Source organism: Notolepis coatsorum (assembly GCF_963971535.1).
Source record: "Notolepis coatsorum genome assembly, contig: SCAFFOLD_222, whole genome shotgun sequence".
NCBI classification, from domain to species: Eukaryota; Metazoa; Chordata; class Actinopteri; order Aulopiformes; family Paralepididae; genus Notolepis; species Notolepis coatsorum.
The window spans coordinates 130,973-143,989 of NW_028172536.1; the positions used below are offsets into that span (position 1 = coordinate 130,973).

General features: G+C 49.3%; 1 protein-coding gene across 1 annotated transcript in view; it reads right to left on the reverse strand.

Moving 5' to 3' along the window:
• The window catches only part of LOC311247709 (polycystin-1-like protein 2), a gene marked incomplete at both ends in the record, with an annotated part of 216,415 nt that overhangs the window by 99,151 nt on the left and 104,247 nt on the right, over window positions 1-13,017 (reverse strand). Inside the window, one exon of the mRNA XM_084338717.1 lies at window positions 7,445-7,541. Coding sequence (XP_084194843.1) covers window positions 7,445-7,541 — 97 coding nt within the window. The remainder of the gene's footprint in view (window positions 1-7,444; window positions 7,542-13,017) is intronic.

Sequence of the window (13,017 nt, forward strand, 5' to 3'; positions counted from 1 at the left end):
CTGTGTTCAGTGTTCATGGAGTCCTGGACGTTACCATCACCTGCCGCGTCTCCGGCGTGAGACGAGGTGCCAGCCATCGCCACCTGTCGCCGTTTGCCTGGAGTGGGACACAGTCTGCGCTCTCTAATTCTCTACGGGAGGTTTTCCAGTGTCCCACTCCAGACCCCAAGCCGGCGCGCTCCACTCCAGACCCCAAGCCGGCGCGCTCCACTCCAGACCCCAAGCCGGCGCGCTCCACTCCAGACCCCAAGCCGGCGCGCTCCACTCCAGACCCCAAGCCGGCGCGCTCCACTCCAGACCCCAAGCCGGCGCGCTCCACTCCAGACCCCAAGCCGGCGCGCTCCTACTCCAGACGCTCAAGCCGGCGCGCATCGCTTCCTATCCCACGGGAGGATGTGTCTCTTCAAGCCGGCGCGCTCCTACTCCAAAATATATCTTATATTATATCTATGGGTCTAATAACGCCGTCGGGTCTCAGTGAGTTGCTTCTAGTCAACATGCCCAAGACAGATTGTTTTTTCATCCGTACATTTCCGTTTTATACCGTTTTGAATAGAGTATGGTTTGGGTGTTTTTCAGTAATTCCAGGAAAAAGGTGAGAAAAATGCATTTACTGTAATCCAGTCATCACGTTGTCATTGTCATTGTCAACACCAGGACCACAATCCCCTGGTGTTCTTGGCTCATATGTATAACCACAACCAGAGGCAGGGCTACAACATTGTCATCCGTCACAAAAAGGGGGTGGACAATGTTGTGGCCGATGCCTTATCCAGAGGGTAGGTCTGGGGTACTGCTCTGATGTTGGTTGTATAGGAAATAATGTTTTGCTCACCCGGTAGGTTCGCTTCTATGGGGGGAGGTGTCACGTACGTGGGTTGTTCATTATCATTATTGCCATATATTTTAACACCATGTAACATCAGGGTAATATATTATTTGTGTTGTTTTCTATGTGTGGTGCTGTGTCATCTCCTAATCGCCTGTTTCTGTTTCCACAGATGCCACTCATCTCCCTGATTGGATTGGTTGCACCTTATTGGTGCATCTTCAGGCAGGCAGTGGAGATGGGTGGTTAAAAGAGTGGGAGGTGACACACATCGGGGCGCCTCATTCTGTCATTGCCAGTGATCAGAGTGGAGTGGGGTTGCCATTGTTTGCCACTGTTTGCCACTGTTGTGGAGCGATACAGTGCTTATCTACTGCTTTGTGTGGACTAAGTCCTAAGTAGATATATATAGATATTGTTGGCCTCTGCGCCACTTCTCCATTGGAGTAAGTTCTCTCTTGTTGGCTTTAGGCCTATTTCCACTGAGTGTGGACTTGTACCTTGTACAAGTTTGCTGGGGGTTTTCCCAGTACCAATCTCTGGCTGGTTGGTTAGTGTCTGTGGGCGCTTATTTAGTTACTTTATATCATATCCTATTATACTTTGTCATATTGTATTATATTATATCATTACCATATTTCCCTCTAGTACGTTTACCTTGCTTGTTCTCCCATTACCCTTTTCCCTGTTCGTCTATGTGTTGTGGGGTTTTATTTCCCTCTCATCCATACAAATATCAAGTGGAGGTTTGAATTCCTGCCACAGGATAATAAATATAATTTACTATTTGGATCAACGCCTTGTGTTTACTTTCTTACCTGCTCGGGACCTTGCTTAATGCACTACTGGAGGGGCTGGTTTTCACATGCAGCCCGCTCCAGCTTATATTCTATGTTGTCATTAGACATTACTATGTGACATGGGGGCTCGTCCGGGACTCTGAACCTCGCCAAGTGTGAGTTTGGGAAAGCCACGGTGACGTACTTGGGGAAGCAGGTGGGTCACGGACAGGTCCGCCCGGTGGACGCTAAGGTGACAGCGATCCTGGCGTATCCGGCTCCTTCCACAAGGCGCGAGCTACGGCGTTTCCTGGGGATGGCGGGGTATTACCGGTGTTTTTGTAGGATTTTTTCTGTGGTGGTGGCTCCCCTCACTTCTTTATGTAGTCCTGTTGTACCTTTTGTGTGGTCCGAGGAGTGTCAGTGCGCCTTCGAGGCTGCTAAGTCTCTCCTATGCAGTGCTCCTGTTCTGGCAGCCCCTGACTTTGCGTTGCCCTTTCAGCTGGAGGTCGACGCGAGTGCTGCTGGGGCTGGAGCTGTGCTGTTGCAGGCGGGAGAGGGCGAGGTGCATCATCCGGTTTGCTACTTCTCGGTGAAGTTCAAGCTGTATCAGTTGAACTACTCGACCATCGAGAAGGAGACGCTGGCGATGCTCCTCGCTCTCCAGCACTTCGAGGTGTACGTGGGTTCCAGCGCTATTCCGGTGTTGGTCCACACGGACCACAATCCCCTGGTGTTCTTGGCTCATATGTATAACCACAACCAGAGGTTGTTGCGTTGGGCCCTGTTGGTGCAGGGCTACAACATTGTCATCCGTCACAAAAAGGGGGTGGACAATGTTGTGGCCGATGCCTTATCCAGAGGGTAGGTCTGGGGTACTGCTCTGATGTTGGTTGTATAGGAAATAATGTTTTGCTCACCCGGTAGGTTCGCTTCTATGGGGGGAGGTGTCACGTACGTGGGTTGTTCATTATCATTATTGCCATATATTTTAACACCATGTAACATCAGGGTAATATATTATTTGTGTTGTTTTCTATGTGTGGTGCTGTGTCATCTCCTAATCGCCTGTTTCTGTTTCCACAGATGCCACTCATCTCCCTGATTGGATTGGTTGCACCTTATTGGTGCATCTTCAGGCAGGCAGTGGAGATGGGTGGTTAAAAGAGTGGGAGGTGACACACATCGGGGCGCCTCATTCTGTCATTGCCAGTGATCAGAGTGGAGTGGGGTTGCCATTGTTTGCCACTGTTGTGGAGCGATACAGTGCTTATCTACTGCTTTGTGTGGACTAAGTCCTAAGTAGATATATATAGATATTGTTGGCCTCTGCGCCACTTCTCCATTGGAGTAAGTTCTCTCTTGTTGGCTTTAGGCCTATTTCCACTGAGTGTGGACTTGTACCTTGTACAAGTTTGCTGGGGGTTTTCCCAGTACCAATCTCTGGCTGGTTGGTTAGTGTCCGTGGGCGCTTATTTAGTTACTTTATATCATATCCTATTATACTTTGTCATATTGTATTATATTATATCATTACCATATTTCCCTCTAGTACGTTTACCTTGCTTGTTCTCCCATTACCCCTTTCCCTGTTCGTCTATGTGTTGTGGGGTTTTATTTCCCTCTCATCCATACAAATATCAAGTGGAGGTTTGAATTCCTGCCACAGGATAATAAATATAATTTACTATTTGGATCAACGCCTTGTGTTTACTTTCTTACCTGCTCGGGACCTTGCTTAATGCACTACTGGAGGGGCTGGTTTTCACATGCAGCCCGCTCCAGCTTATATTCTATATTGTCATTAGACATTACTATGTGACATGGGGGCTCGTCCCGGACTCTGAACCTCGCCAAGTGTGAGTTTGGGAAAGCCACGGTGACGTACTTGGGGAAGCAGGTGGGTCACGGACAGGTCCGCCCGGTGGACGCTAAGGTGACAGCGATCCTGGCGTATCCGGCTCCTTCCACGAGGCGCGAGCTACGGCGTTTCCTGGGGATGGCGGGGTATTACCGGTGTTTTTGTAGGAATTTTTCTGTGGTGGTGGCTCCCCTCACTTCTTTATGTAGTCCTGTTGTACCTTTTGTGTGGTCCGAGGAGTGTCAGTGCGCCTTCGAGGCTGCTAAGTCTCTCCTATGCAGTGCTCCTGTTCTGGCAGCCCCTGACTTTGCGTTGCCCTTTCAGCTGGAGGTCGACGCGAGTGCTGCTGGGGCTGGAGCTGTGCTGTTGCAGGCGGGAGAGGGCGAGGTGCATCATCCGGTTTGCTACTTCTCGGTGAAGTTCAAGCTGCATCAGTTGAACTACTCGACCATCGAGAAGGAGACGCTGGCGATGCTCCTCGCTCTCCAGCACTTCGAGGTGTACGTGGGTTCCAGCGCTATTCCGGTGTTGGTCCACACGGACCACAATCCCCTGGTGTTCTTGGCTCATATGTATAACCACAACCAGAGGTTGATGCGTTGGGCCCTGTTGGTGCAGGGCTACAACATTGTCATCCGTCACAAAAAGGGGGTGGACAATGTTGTGGCCGATGCCTTATCCAGAGGGTAGGTCTGGGGTACTGCTCTGATGTTGGTTGTATAGGAAATAATGTTTTGCTCACCCGGTAGGTTCGCTTCTATGGGGGGAGGTGTCACGTACGTGGGTTGTTCATTATCATTATTGCCATATATTTTAACACCATGTAACATCAGGGTAATATATTATTTGTGTTGTTTTCTATGTGTGGTGCTGTGTCATCTCCTAATCGCCTGTTTCTGTTTCCACAGATGCCACTCATCTCCCTGATTGGATTGGTTGCACCTTATTGGTGCATCTTCAGGCAGGCAGTGGAGATGGGTGGTTAAAAGAGTGGGAAGTGACACACATCGGGGCGCCTCATTCTGTCATTGCCAGTGATCAGAGTGGAGTGGGGTTGCCATTGTTTGCCACTGTTGTGGAGCGATACAGTGCTTATCTACTGCTTCATGTGGACTAAGTCCTAAGTAGATATATATAGATATTGTTGGCCTCTGCGCCACTTCTCCATTGGAGTAAGTTCTCTCTTGTTGGCTTTAGGCCTATTTCCACTGAGTGTGGACTTGTACCTTGTACAAGTTTGCTGGGGGTTTTCCCAGTACCAATCTCTGGCTGGTTGGTTAGTGACCGTGGGCGCTTATTTAGTTACTTTATATCATATCCTATTATACTTTGTCATATTGTATTATATTATATCATTACCATATTTCCCTCTAGTACGTTTACCTTGCTTGTTCTCCCATTACCCTTTTCCCTGTTCGTCTATGTGTTGTGGGGTTTTATTTCCCTCTCATCCATACAAATATCAAGTGGAGGTTTGAATTCCTGCCACAGGATAATAAATATAATTTACTATTTGGATCAACGCCTTGTGTTTACTTTCTTACCTGCTCGGGACCTTGCTTAATGCACTACTGGAGGGGCTGGTTTTCACATGCAGCCCGCTCCAGCTTATATTCTATATTGTCATTAGACATTACTATGTGACAGGGTAGAAATAAATGTCAGATCAACAATCAAATTCATATATGATGTTCTTACCTTGTATCTGATGTAATGCAAAAGAGATAATCCAAATATCTGATCGCAATTCCAAATAATGCTTGTGGAGGTCCGCACCACACTATCGACCGTTTCACAATGACGAGGGCGGGGGGGCGGAGTTACTGTTCGATGCCATCGTTGTATAGAAGTGGCTCGCCTGAATATTTAAACCCTGCCCACCCGGCTCAGAGCTCCTCCTAAAACACAGAATCCCATTTTGAATGAGATGCAATATTTCCGCCTGGCAGTAGAGGGCGGTGTTGACCGTCTGCCAGCTCAGACAGGCTCTGAAGGGGATACCAGAGGCTGCAGCTATGAAATATGAATAGATATAGCGAATAAACGAAATAACGATCCCAAAAACGAGTTAACTCGTTTCTGGCGCTCAGCGCATGGCGGCCAATAATGAGTTAACTCGTTTATGGCGCACATTGTGTTAATGCCACGTTCCGGTCCGGGATCTTCTGGTATTTGAAGGTCCTGGATCGAAACGCAATAACATTTAGCATGTGATGATGATGATGATGATGATGATGATGATGATGATGATGATGGTGTCCTGGGCCCCGTTCCCCGTACCTGGCTAACTGAGTTAGCCGGATAATTTTCAGCATAGCTTGACTTAAGCCAGACCTTTCCATTCCCCGACGCTCGATTGTCTGAATCACTATGACAACAGATCAAAAAGTTTTAACCTGGTCGAGGGCAGGGTTAAGTTCAGTTAGCTGGATGAACTATGGCCACGCCCCCGCAAAGAAATCCCAGCTCCCTTCCTGAAATATTTCTCACAGTCTAGATCCCATTATGCCATTCTGAATTATGTTTTTGTGCTTCGTTTGAAATGTAAAATAATATGTCTGCAGTAACACTGATAATAAATCATATTCAGCCTATGAATTTACTTTGTCCTATATAATGCACGTCATATTTATACGGATACGGCGCTCGCGAGTCGCGACACACACAGTTATTTTAATAACGGACTAAACGGATCATTGCAAATGTGAATCCCGCTGGGATATTTTTAATGAATGAAACCTATCGGGTGTTTGGCTCTGATTAGTTTAATATTCTTCGCTGTGTATTTGCTTAACGGAGCACCCGGATGCGTTTCATTCAAGCTGAAGCGTCTATGCGCGGATTGTGGATATGAATTATGAGGAATCTGAATCTGGGGAGTATTTAATTGTATCACTGTGACAGTGTCACACGTTATTGTGATATTGTAACTGGGATTAAAATATATGAGGAGATGCGCTGTTTGATGGATTTGATGACATGACGTGACTTGATAAATTGAATGAGCCTTTGACGTTTTTGATGAATGAATTCGAGAAAATGCATTTATCTTTTCAAGCACTGTTATCTGATGATGAACATGAGGTGTCACTGGTATAAACCAAATGGTAATCAATTCAATGCATGTATGGATTAGGTCCGAAACAGATTAAAACCTGATTAATAGTGTAACTGCAAGCCTCCCTCCAAGCCTCTCTTTGGAAACCATGTATTTATATAGTACATAATACCTAAGCACATACAGATATCCTCATGATATAATTCGTATCAATTAGATATACTATTTGGGCTTGTTTTTATCGTTATTCTGAAAGAGCTGAACTAATTATTTTCGCTAGCAAGATCTCATTTGATTATTCATTCCATAAGCCTATACTGCCAGCAGGTACGTTTAAAGAAATATAATCTGATTGATTGGGGTAATGAGGGATTTAAAATTAGCCTATAGATTATGCATTTAACTTGTCGGCGAGGCTATGAGCCGTACTGCATTGTACCCATTCTGCAATCTGTTAATAAAGTTTTAAATCAATCAATCAATCAATCAATGCCGTTAGAAAATCAGGATTTCTGCTATCGACACTTGCTGTCTTTTCAGCTGAGGCGGGCGCACGCAATTATCCTGGGTCTCAAGTCTGGTTCAAATGAACGAGACTGAATCCACCTTCGAGGAACAGGAAAATCCCGGATTCAAACATCGGATTAATTGAATCTGGATAATGGGACTCTTGATCGACTTAATTGAACCAGGTACGGGGAATAGGGCCCTCCTGGTGTCACAGAGATGCTTATTCAACACACTCTGATGACCAGGATTATAGCTCACAATGAACCACAAAACAACAACAACAACAACAACAACAACAACAACAACAACAACAACAACAACAACAACATCATCAACAACAACATCAACATCAACAACAACGAATACCTTCAATGTTTTATGGACACTGGAATTATTATTTTCTTTACCTGGATTTCTTTCAGTTTTTACAAATTGTAAATTATCATAGTCTTCCTCTTCGACCTTCTTTAGTACGAGAGCAAAAAAGACTGCGAGACACAACACCTGCAATGAGAGATGAGGGAGAAACGTCTGAGAATATAATATGATATAATGTGACTTTTTAATTATTTTTTGCAACTATTTTCTGTGAAGCACATTGAGTTGCACTGTATGAAATGTGCTATACAAATAAAGTTTGATTGATTGAGTGATATGGTAATATGATATATGGTATTTGTAACTGAGGGGTTACAAAACCCTGACTGTATTAAAGATTGTGATAGATTAAACCACTGCTAGTTATGTACTTTAATTACTGGCCAGACAGTACATCAAATATAGATGGTGAACACCCACAAGAACACGGCATTGACAAAGAAATAGTATTTGAGGGTAATTTATTATTATTAGGCAACATTAGGTTACAGAATGAGAATTAGGGTCGCGCTTGTATGGCGAAGAATATGCGTAAAGTCAGTCAATAGCATGAGTCACTAAGAATAGCAGGAATCCTACGATGGGTCTAAGTTGACACCACCTGTCGTATAGTAGCAACTAGATAGGGCAACACTGGTACCGCCTGGAGACAATGGGTTCCCTCCGGGGGTGTAAGGCCTGGAGGGTAGAGGAATGTTCGGGTACTCCGTCTGATTCAATGAGGAATAAAGAGACTCCAGGTATAGGAGTCGGTCCTTGTAAACTCCCTTGATCAGCAGCAAAGCAATAATTGTAATCCAAATGCTCGATAGCACTGATGACAGCTAGCCAGCCTCCGTCCACGAGGCCAGCCCGAGTTGTAATCCTCACGAGGTTGAATCCCAAACGATAGTGGAAATCAACGATGCTCTTCTCCGGGTAACACGTTCCAAAGCAATATAATCCAACCAGTAATGTTTCTGCTGGTTTTGACGTTACTGCATTACACTCTGACACTTTACTATTCTATTCGCACATGTTCTCAACGCACGAGTTGCTCACTTCACCACGATGAACTACGTTGGCTTGTTTAGATGGACAAGCAGGTGCTCGGGGTAAGGTTGGGTAAGGTACTGAACGAACTACTGCTGTGCGCACCTTGCGCTCTATATATACTTAAGTGACTATCTAGTCCCAAACCGCAGTCTTTGTCTGGTATCAATACGCTGTCTCCGGGCATGTCCTGATATGCCTGAACTTGTCTTTGAACCTGCCGTTGGGGGGCCTGCGAGCTGTCGCCTAGGGGCGCTGTCCAATAAGGAGAGCGAATATTACTCTGGTTTGAACGCAGGTAAAGGGATATTCCGTGTATATATAAATAATATACAAAGTATATAAAACAATAAATGTAGATTCTCAACTTTAATCTGGCCCTTCACAACAGCCGCCTCCTAATTAGTCCGCACCTAATTAGTTAAGGGAGACAGATTAATAGTCCAGTCAACTGCTCAATGTCTGTTGTGGGGAGTAGGGCAATCTACAAAGTCAGTGGGTCATGATCTTCATCAGGGGAGTCAGGGAGCCTCGGCAACTCTATCAACCTCGCCACGGGTCGGGTGTAGGTCCGCCCCTGGACAATAACTTCTGCCGCTCTGACCTTTCCGTCGGCACAAGTGATCACTTTGCTTACGTGGCCGGCCGGCCACATAGCTCGGGGTAGTGACTGGTCTATGATCATAACGACTGTGTCCACTTTTAAGTTGTCCCTGTCCTTGACCCGCTTCTGACGGGCTGGAAGGGATGGTAGGGAGCTTAGGAGGAAGCGGGCCTGAGACTGGTTGATCTGTGCTTGGCTGTGTCTCCACATCCTCCGTCTGTTCCTCTTGTTCGGTCTGTACCCCGTCTGAGGAGGGGCCGGTTCCGGCCGCCCCATCAAGAAGTCGTTTGGGGTGCTGGGTTCGAGGTCAGCTACGTCGCTTGGAGCGCAGCTGAGGGGGGTGGAGTTCGGAACTCCCTCTTCTTGAGCCCACGGTTCTCTCACAGGCTTCTCGTCTAATGTCAATAGCCTCTCAACGGGCTGTACGAGAGAGTGGCCTGTGTCGCTCACCTTTGTGTGCAGGCAGCGTGTAGACGTGGGTTGACTGTCAAGTCCGTAGAGGGGGCCCTGGAGCGTCCACCCCAGTCGGGTCTGAACCGCGACTGGGCATCCTTTAGGTCCGATGTGGGCCGCCTCGATTGGGACAAGGAGGTCCGCGTGGTCGGAGCCTATGAGCAGGGTTGGTGTGGCGCCGTCGATGAGCGGTATAGGTAGTCTGCGTAGGTGCGCGTACTTCGCCATCAGCTGTGGGATGGGGTAGTTGTAGCTTGACAGGCCTATGTCACGGCCTGTAAATGCCTTAGTGATGCTGTACCGCTTCGCGGGCTGCCCGACCGCTGCTATCGTGAATGAGACGTTCTTGCCCTTTATGGTTTTCAGGTCTCGCTGAATAGTACGGATTGTCATTGTTTCGTTGGTACCCCGCAGGCCCAACTGGGCTGCGGCGGAAGCGAGGAGGAGAGTCTTTTCAGACCCATCATCTAGGACGGCGTAAGTGTCCATGACCTTGTCCTCGTAGCTTAGGAGCACTCTGACCACTTTGATGAGCACTCGGGGGTCCCGCTATGCTTGGGGTCTATGTGGAGCACTCCTGTTGGTCGGTTGCCTTGTTTGGCTAATCTTCGCTGGTGGGCCCCGCACAGTGATGCGCGGTGAGCGGCGCCCGCCTGGTCCGCCTCACGCCACTGATCAATTTGGACGGGGTTCAGTGTCTTGTATTCGTCGCACTGTGCCAGCCAGTGTCCGCCGTCGCAGTAAGTACAGACGATCTCCCATTCCTCTCTGGCGGGGGAGTTGTAACTCGGCGGTGGTGGCGCCAACTCGGGGTAGTACGGGTGGCACTGTGGGTCCCCGTGTCTGCTGCGACAGTCGGGACACCAGGGGGTGGTTTCAGGACTGGTCTGTGGTGACACCGCCTCGGCCTGGTACATCACCGTGACGGGCCTACTTTGTTGTCCTGGCGGACGCTTGTTGCTGTCGTGCAGGACCTCCAGGTGGGCGCCGTCGCACTTGCTGCATCGTTTCTTTAGGCGGCACTCAGCTGCCATATGGCTGCGCGCGCAGCGGAAGCAGCGGCGGTTCGCTTTGATCCACTGACTCACCTCGTCAGCGGTCAGCCTCTTGAAGGTGTCACATTGAGACAGCCAATGTCCATTTTCACAGTACTGACAGACAGCCTTCCACTTCTCCTTGACGTGGGTGTTGTGGCTCGTCTGCCGTGGCTCAACCTCGGCTTGGTGCATAACTGTCACGGCCCGGCGGTTGTCGTTGAACCTTCTCGGTCCATCTCTAGGGTCAGAGCCACTCCACACGAATGTGTCCAATCGTAGACTGCTAACTTCCCTGGCGAGGAAATCAGCTAGGTCTAGGAGGGATGGTTCTGGGCCGTTGGGGTCACGGTGGTCTCTCTGCCGCCGAAAACGCTCTTGACGGGCTGGAGGGAGCTTCTCCAGTATCCGCTCCACGTTAGAATTTGCATACAGTTCATGTCTCCCCTTCTCCTTTTGGGACCCCAGCATCCCCACGAGGGATTGTACCTTGATAGAGAGGTCATCCAGTGCTCTATTGTCTTTGGCTGGGGGTAGGCAGTCGATATCTCGTATTTCTTGGATCACGTAATCCCATATGCGTCCATAGCGCTGGTCGAGGGCCACCAGAGCCGCGGAGTATGGGGTGCTTGAGTTGGAATATGCCAGCGCTATGTTATGCGCTCTGGGCACCTTGAGATGTTTGAGGAGGATGGCATATTTGTACGACTCGTCGTGGACATCGGACATCATAGTCTCCAAACACATGCGTAATTCCGTGTACTGTGCTCTGTCCTCGCGCGTAAAGTCTGGGAACGTCGGTGTGCCAAGGTAAGACGCCATGGATGGCTGGGACACCGATGAGCGTAGGGGGAGAGGCCTCCTGGGCGAGTCTCCCCGTACGTGGGGTAGTGGGTTAGTGCTGGGTGGGTACCAGAGGCCGGGCCCCCAGGTGCTGCTCCTCGGTGCCGACTGTGTATTAAACTCAACCCTGTGTTGGGTCGGGGGTTTGTAGCGCAGTGATTCGGGGCTGAGATCGGGGCTGTACTGGGCCTCCTGGTCCAAAGTAGGTTCGTGTTGGTGGGCTTGATATCCCTCCTCTTCCTCCGCTAGGTCTTGGAGTCTTCTAGTTAGTCTCTCGGCGACGTAGGCGGGATCTTCCCGTTGGCTGGGTCCCGTATAGACCGGTCAAGGAGGGGGCTCGGCGACGTAGACAGGTGCTTCCTGTTGGCTGGGTCCCGTATAGGCCGGTCGAGGAGGGGGCTCGGCGACGTAGACAGGTTCTTCCTGTTGGCTGGGTCCCGTGTAGATGTGTCGGGGAGGGGAAGGTGCCCTCGACCCGTGTCGTGATGATCTCCGGGAGCTCCGCGTGGAGGAGTGGGGGGTAGCCCTCTGGATCAATTGTTCTATCATCTGCGCCTGCAGGCGGTCCCGCTCCGCTTCGCGCTGTGCATTGGCGGCGTCGCGCTGTGCATTGCCGCGGTCTCGTTCCGCCTCGCGCTGTGCATTGGCGGCGTTGCGCTGTGCATCGCGTTGCGCGTTGGTACGGTCTCGCTGAATGGTTTCTTCAGCCTGGAGGCGCCTCTCTTCCAGTCTGATGGTCATCGCTGCGTCAGCCTGGAGGCGACTCTCTTCTAGTCGGATGCGTTCTCGTTCCACTGCAGAGTGTTCGCGCTCACTAAGCGTCTGTGCTTGGAGACGGTCGCGCTCACCCTGGAGTCGGTCTCTTTCGGTTGAAGCTGTCAGCGTGGCGATCAAGGCTTGCGCCAGTCTCTGGTCCGCCTCGCTGGGGGATGACACTGACGGAGGTGATCGGGCGCAGACATGGCTTGGTGGAGACCTGTTCTCTTGGCGCGCTCCGAGGTCTATCTCTTGAGCGCGGTACTCTTCTCTTGGTTGCGCACCGAGGTCTGTCTCGGGTACGCGCTCTTGGGTTGGTTGTGCACCGGGGTCTATCCCTGGAGCGCTTTCTTTATCCTGGAGCGCTCCGGGGTCTATCCCGGTGACGCTGTCTGGAGGTATAGTCACGTCATGTCCCGCTTGGTCCCCCCCGTGAGCTAAGTCAGTTTCGTTTGAACCCACTGGGGTCTCTACTGGCAGGGCCGCCAAGTTGATAGGAGTGGGCATGCTTAAACTATCCGTTTTATCCGTATTTAACGTCCGTTTAGATAAGCTAGGGGGTAAAACGAAAGCGAAGTCCTCTAGATATGGAGGTGGCTGACGTTTGCGCTGCGGGCGTTCTAGCTTAGGAGAGCCGCTTGGAGAGTGTTCACCGCTGGCCATGTCAATATTAATATTATATTAAATATTACACTGATACCCTCCGGCTCGAGGGACCAATTGTAACTGAGGGGTTACAAAACCCTGACTGTATTAAAGATTGTGATAGATTAAACCACTGCTAGTTATGTACTTTAATTACTGGCCAGACAGTACATCAAATATAGATGGTGAACACCCACAAGAACATGGCATTGACAAAGAAATAGTATTTGAGGGT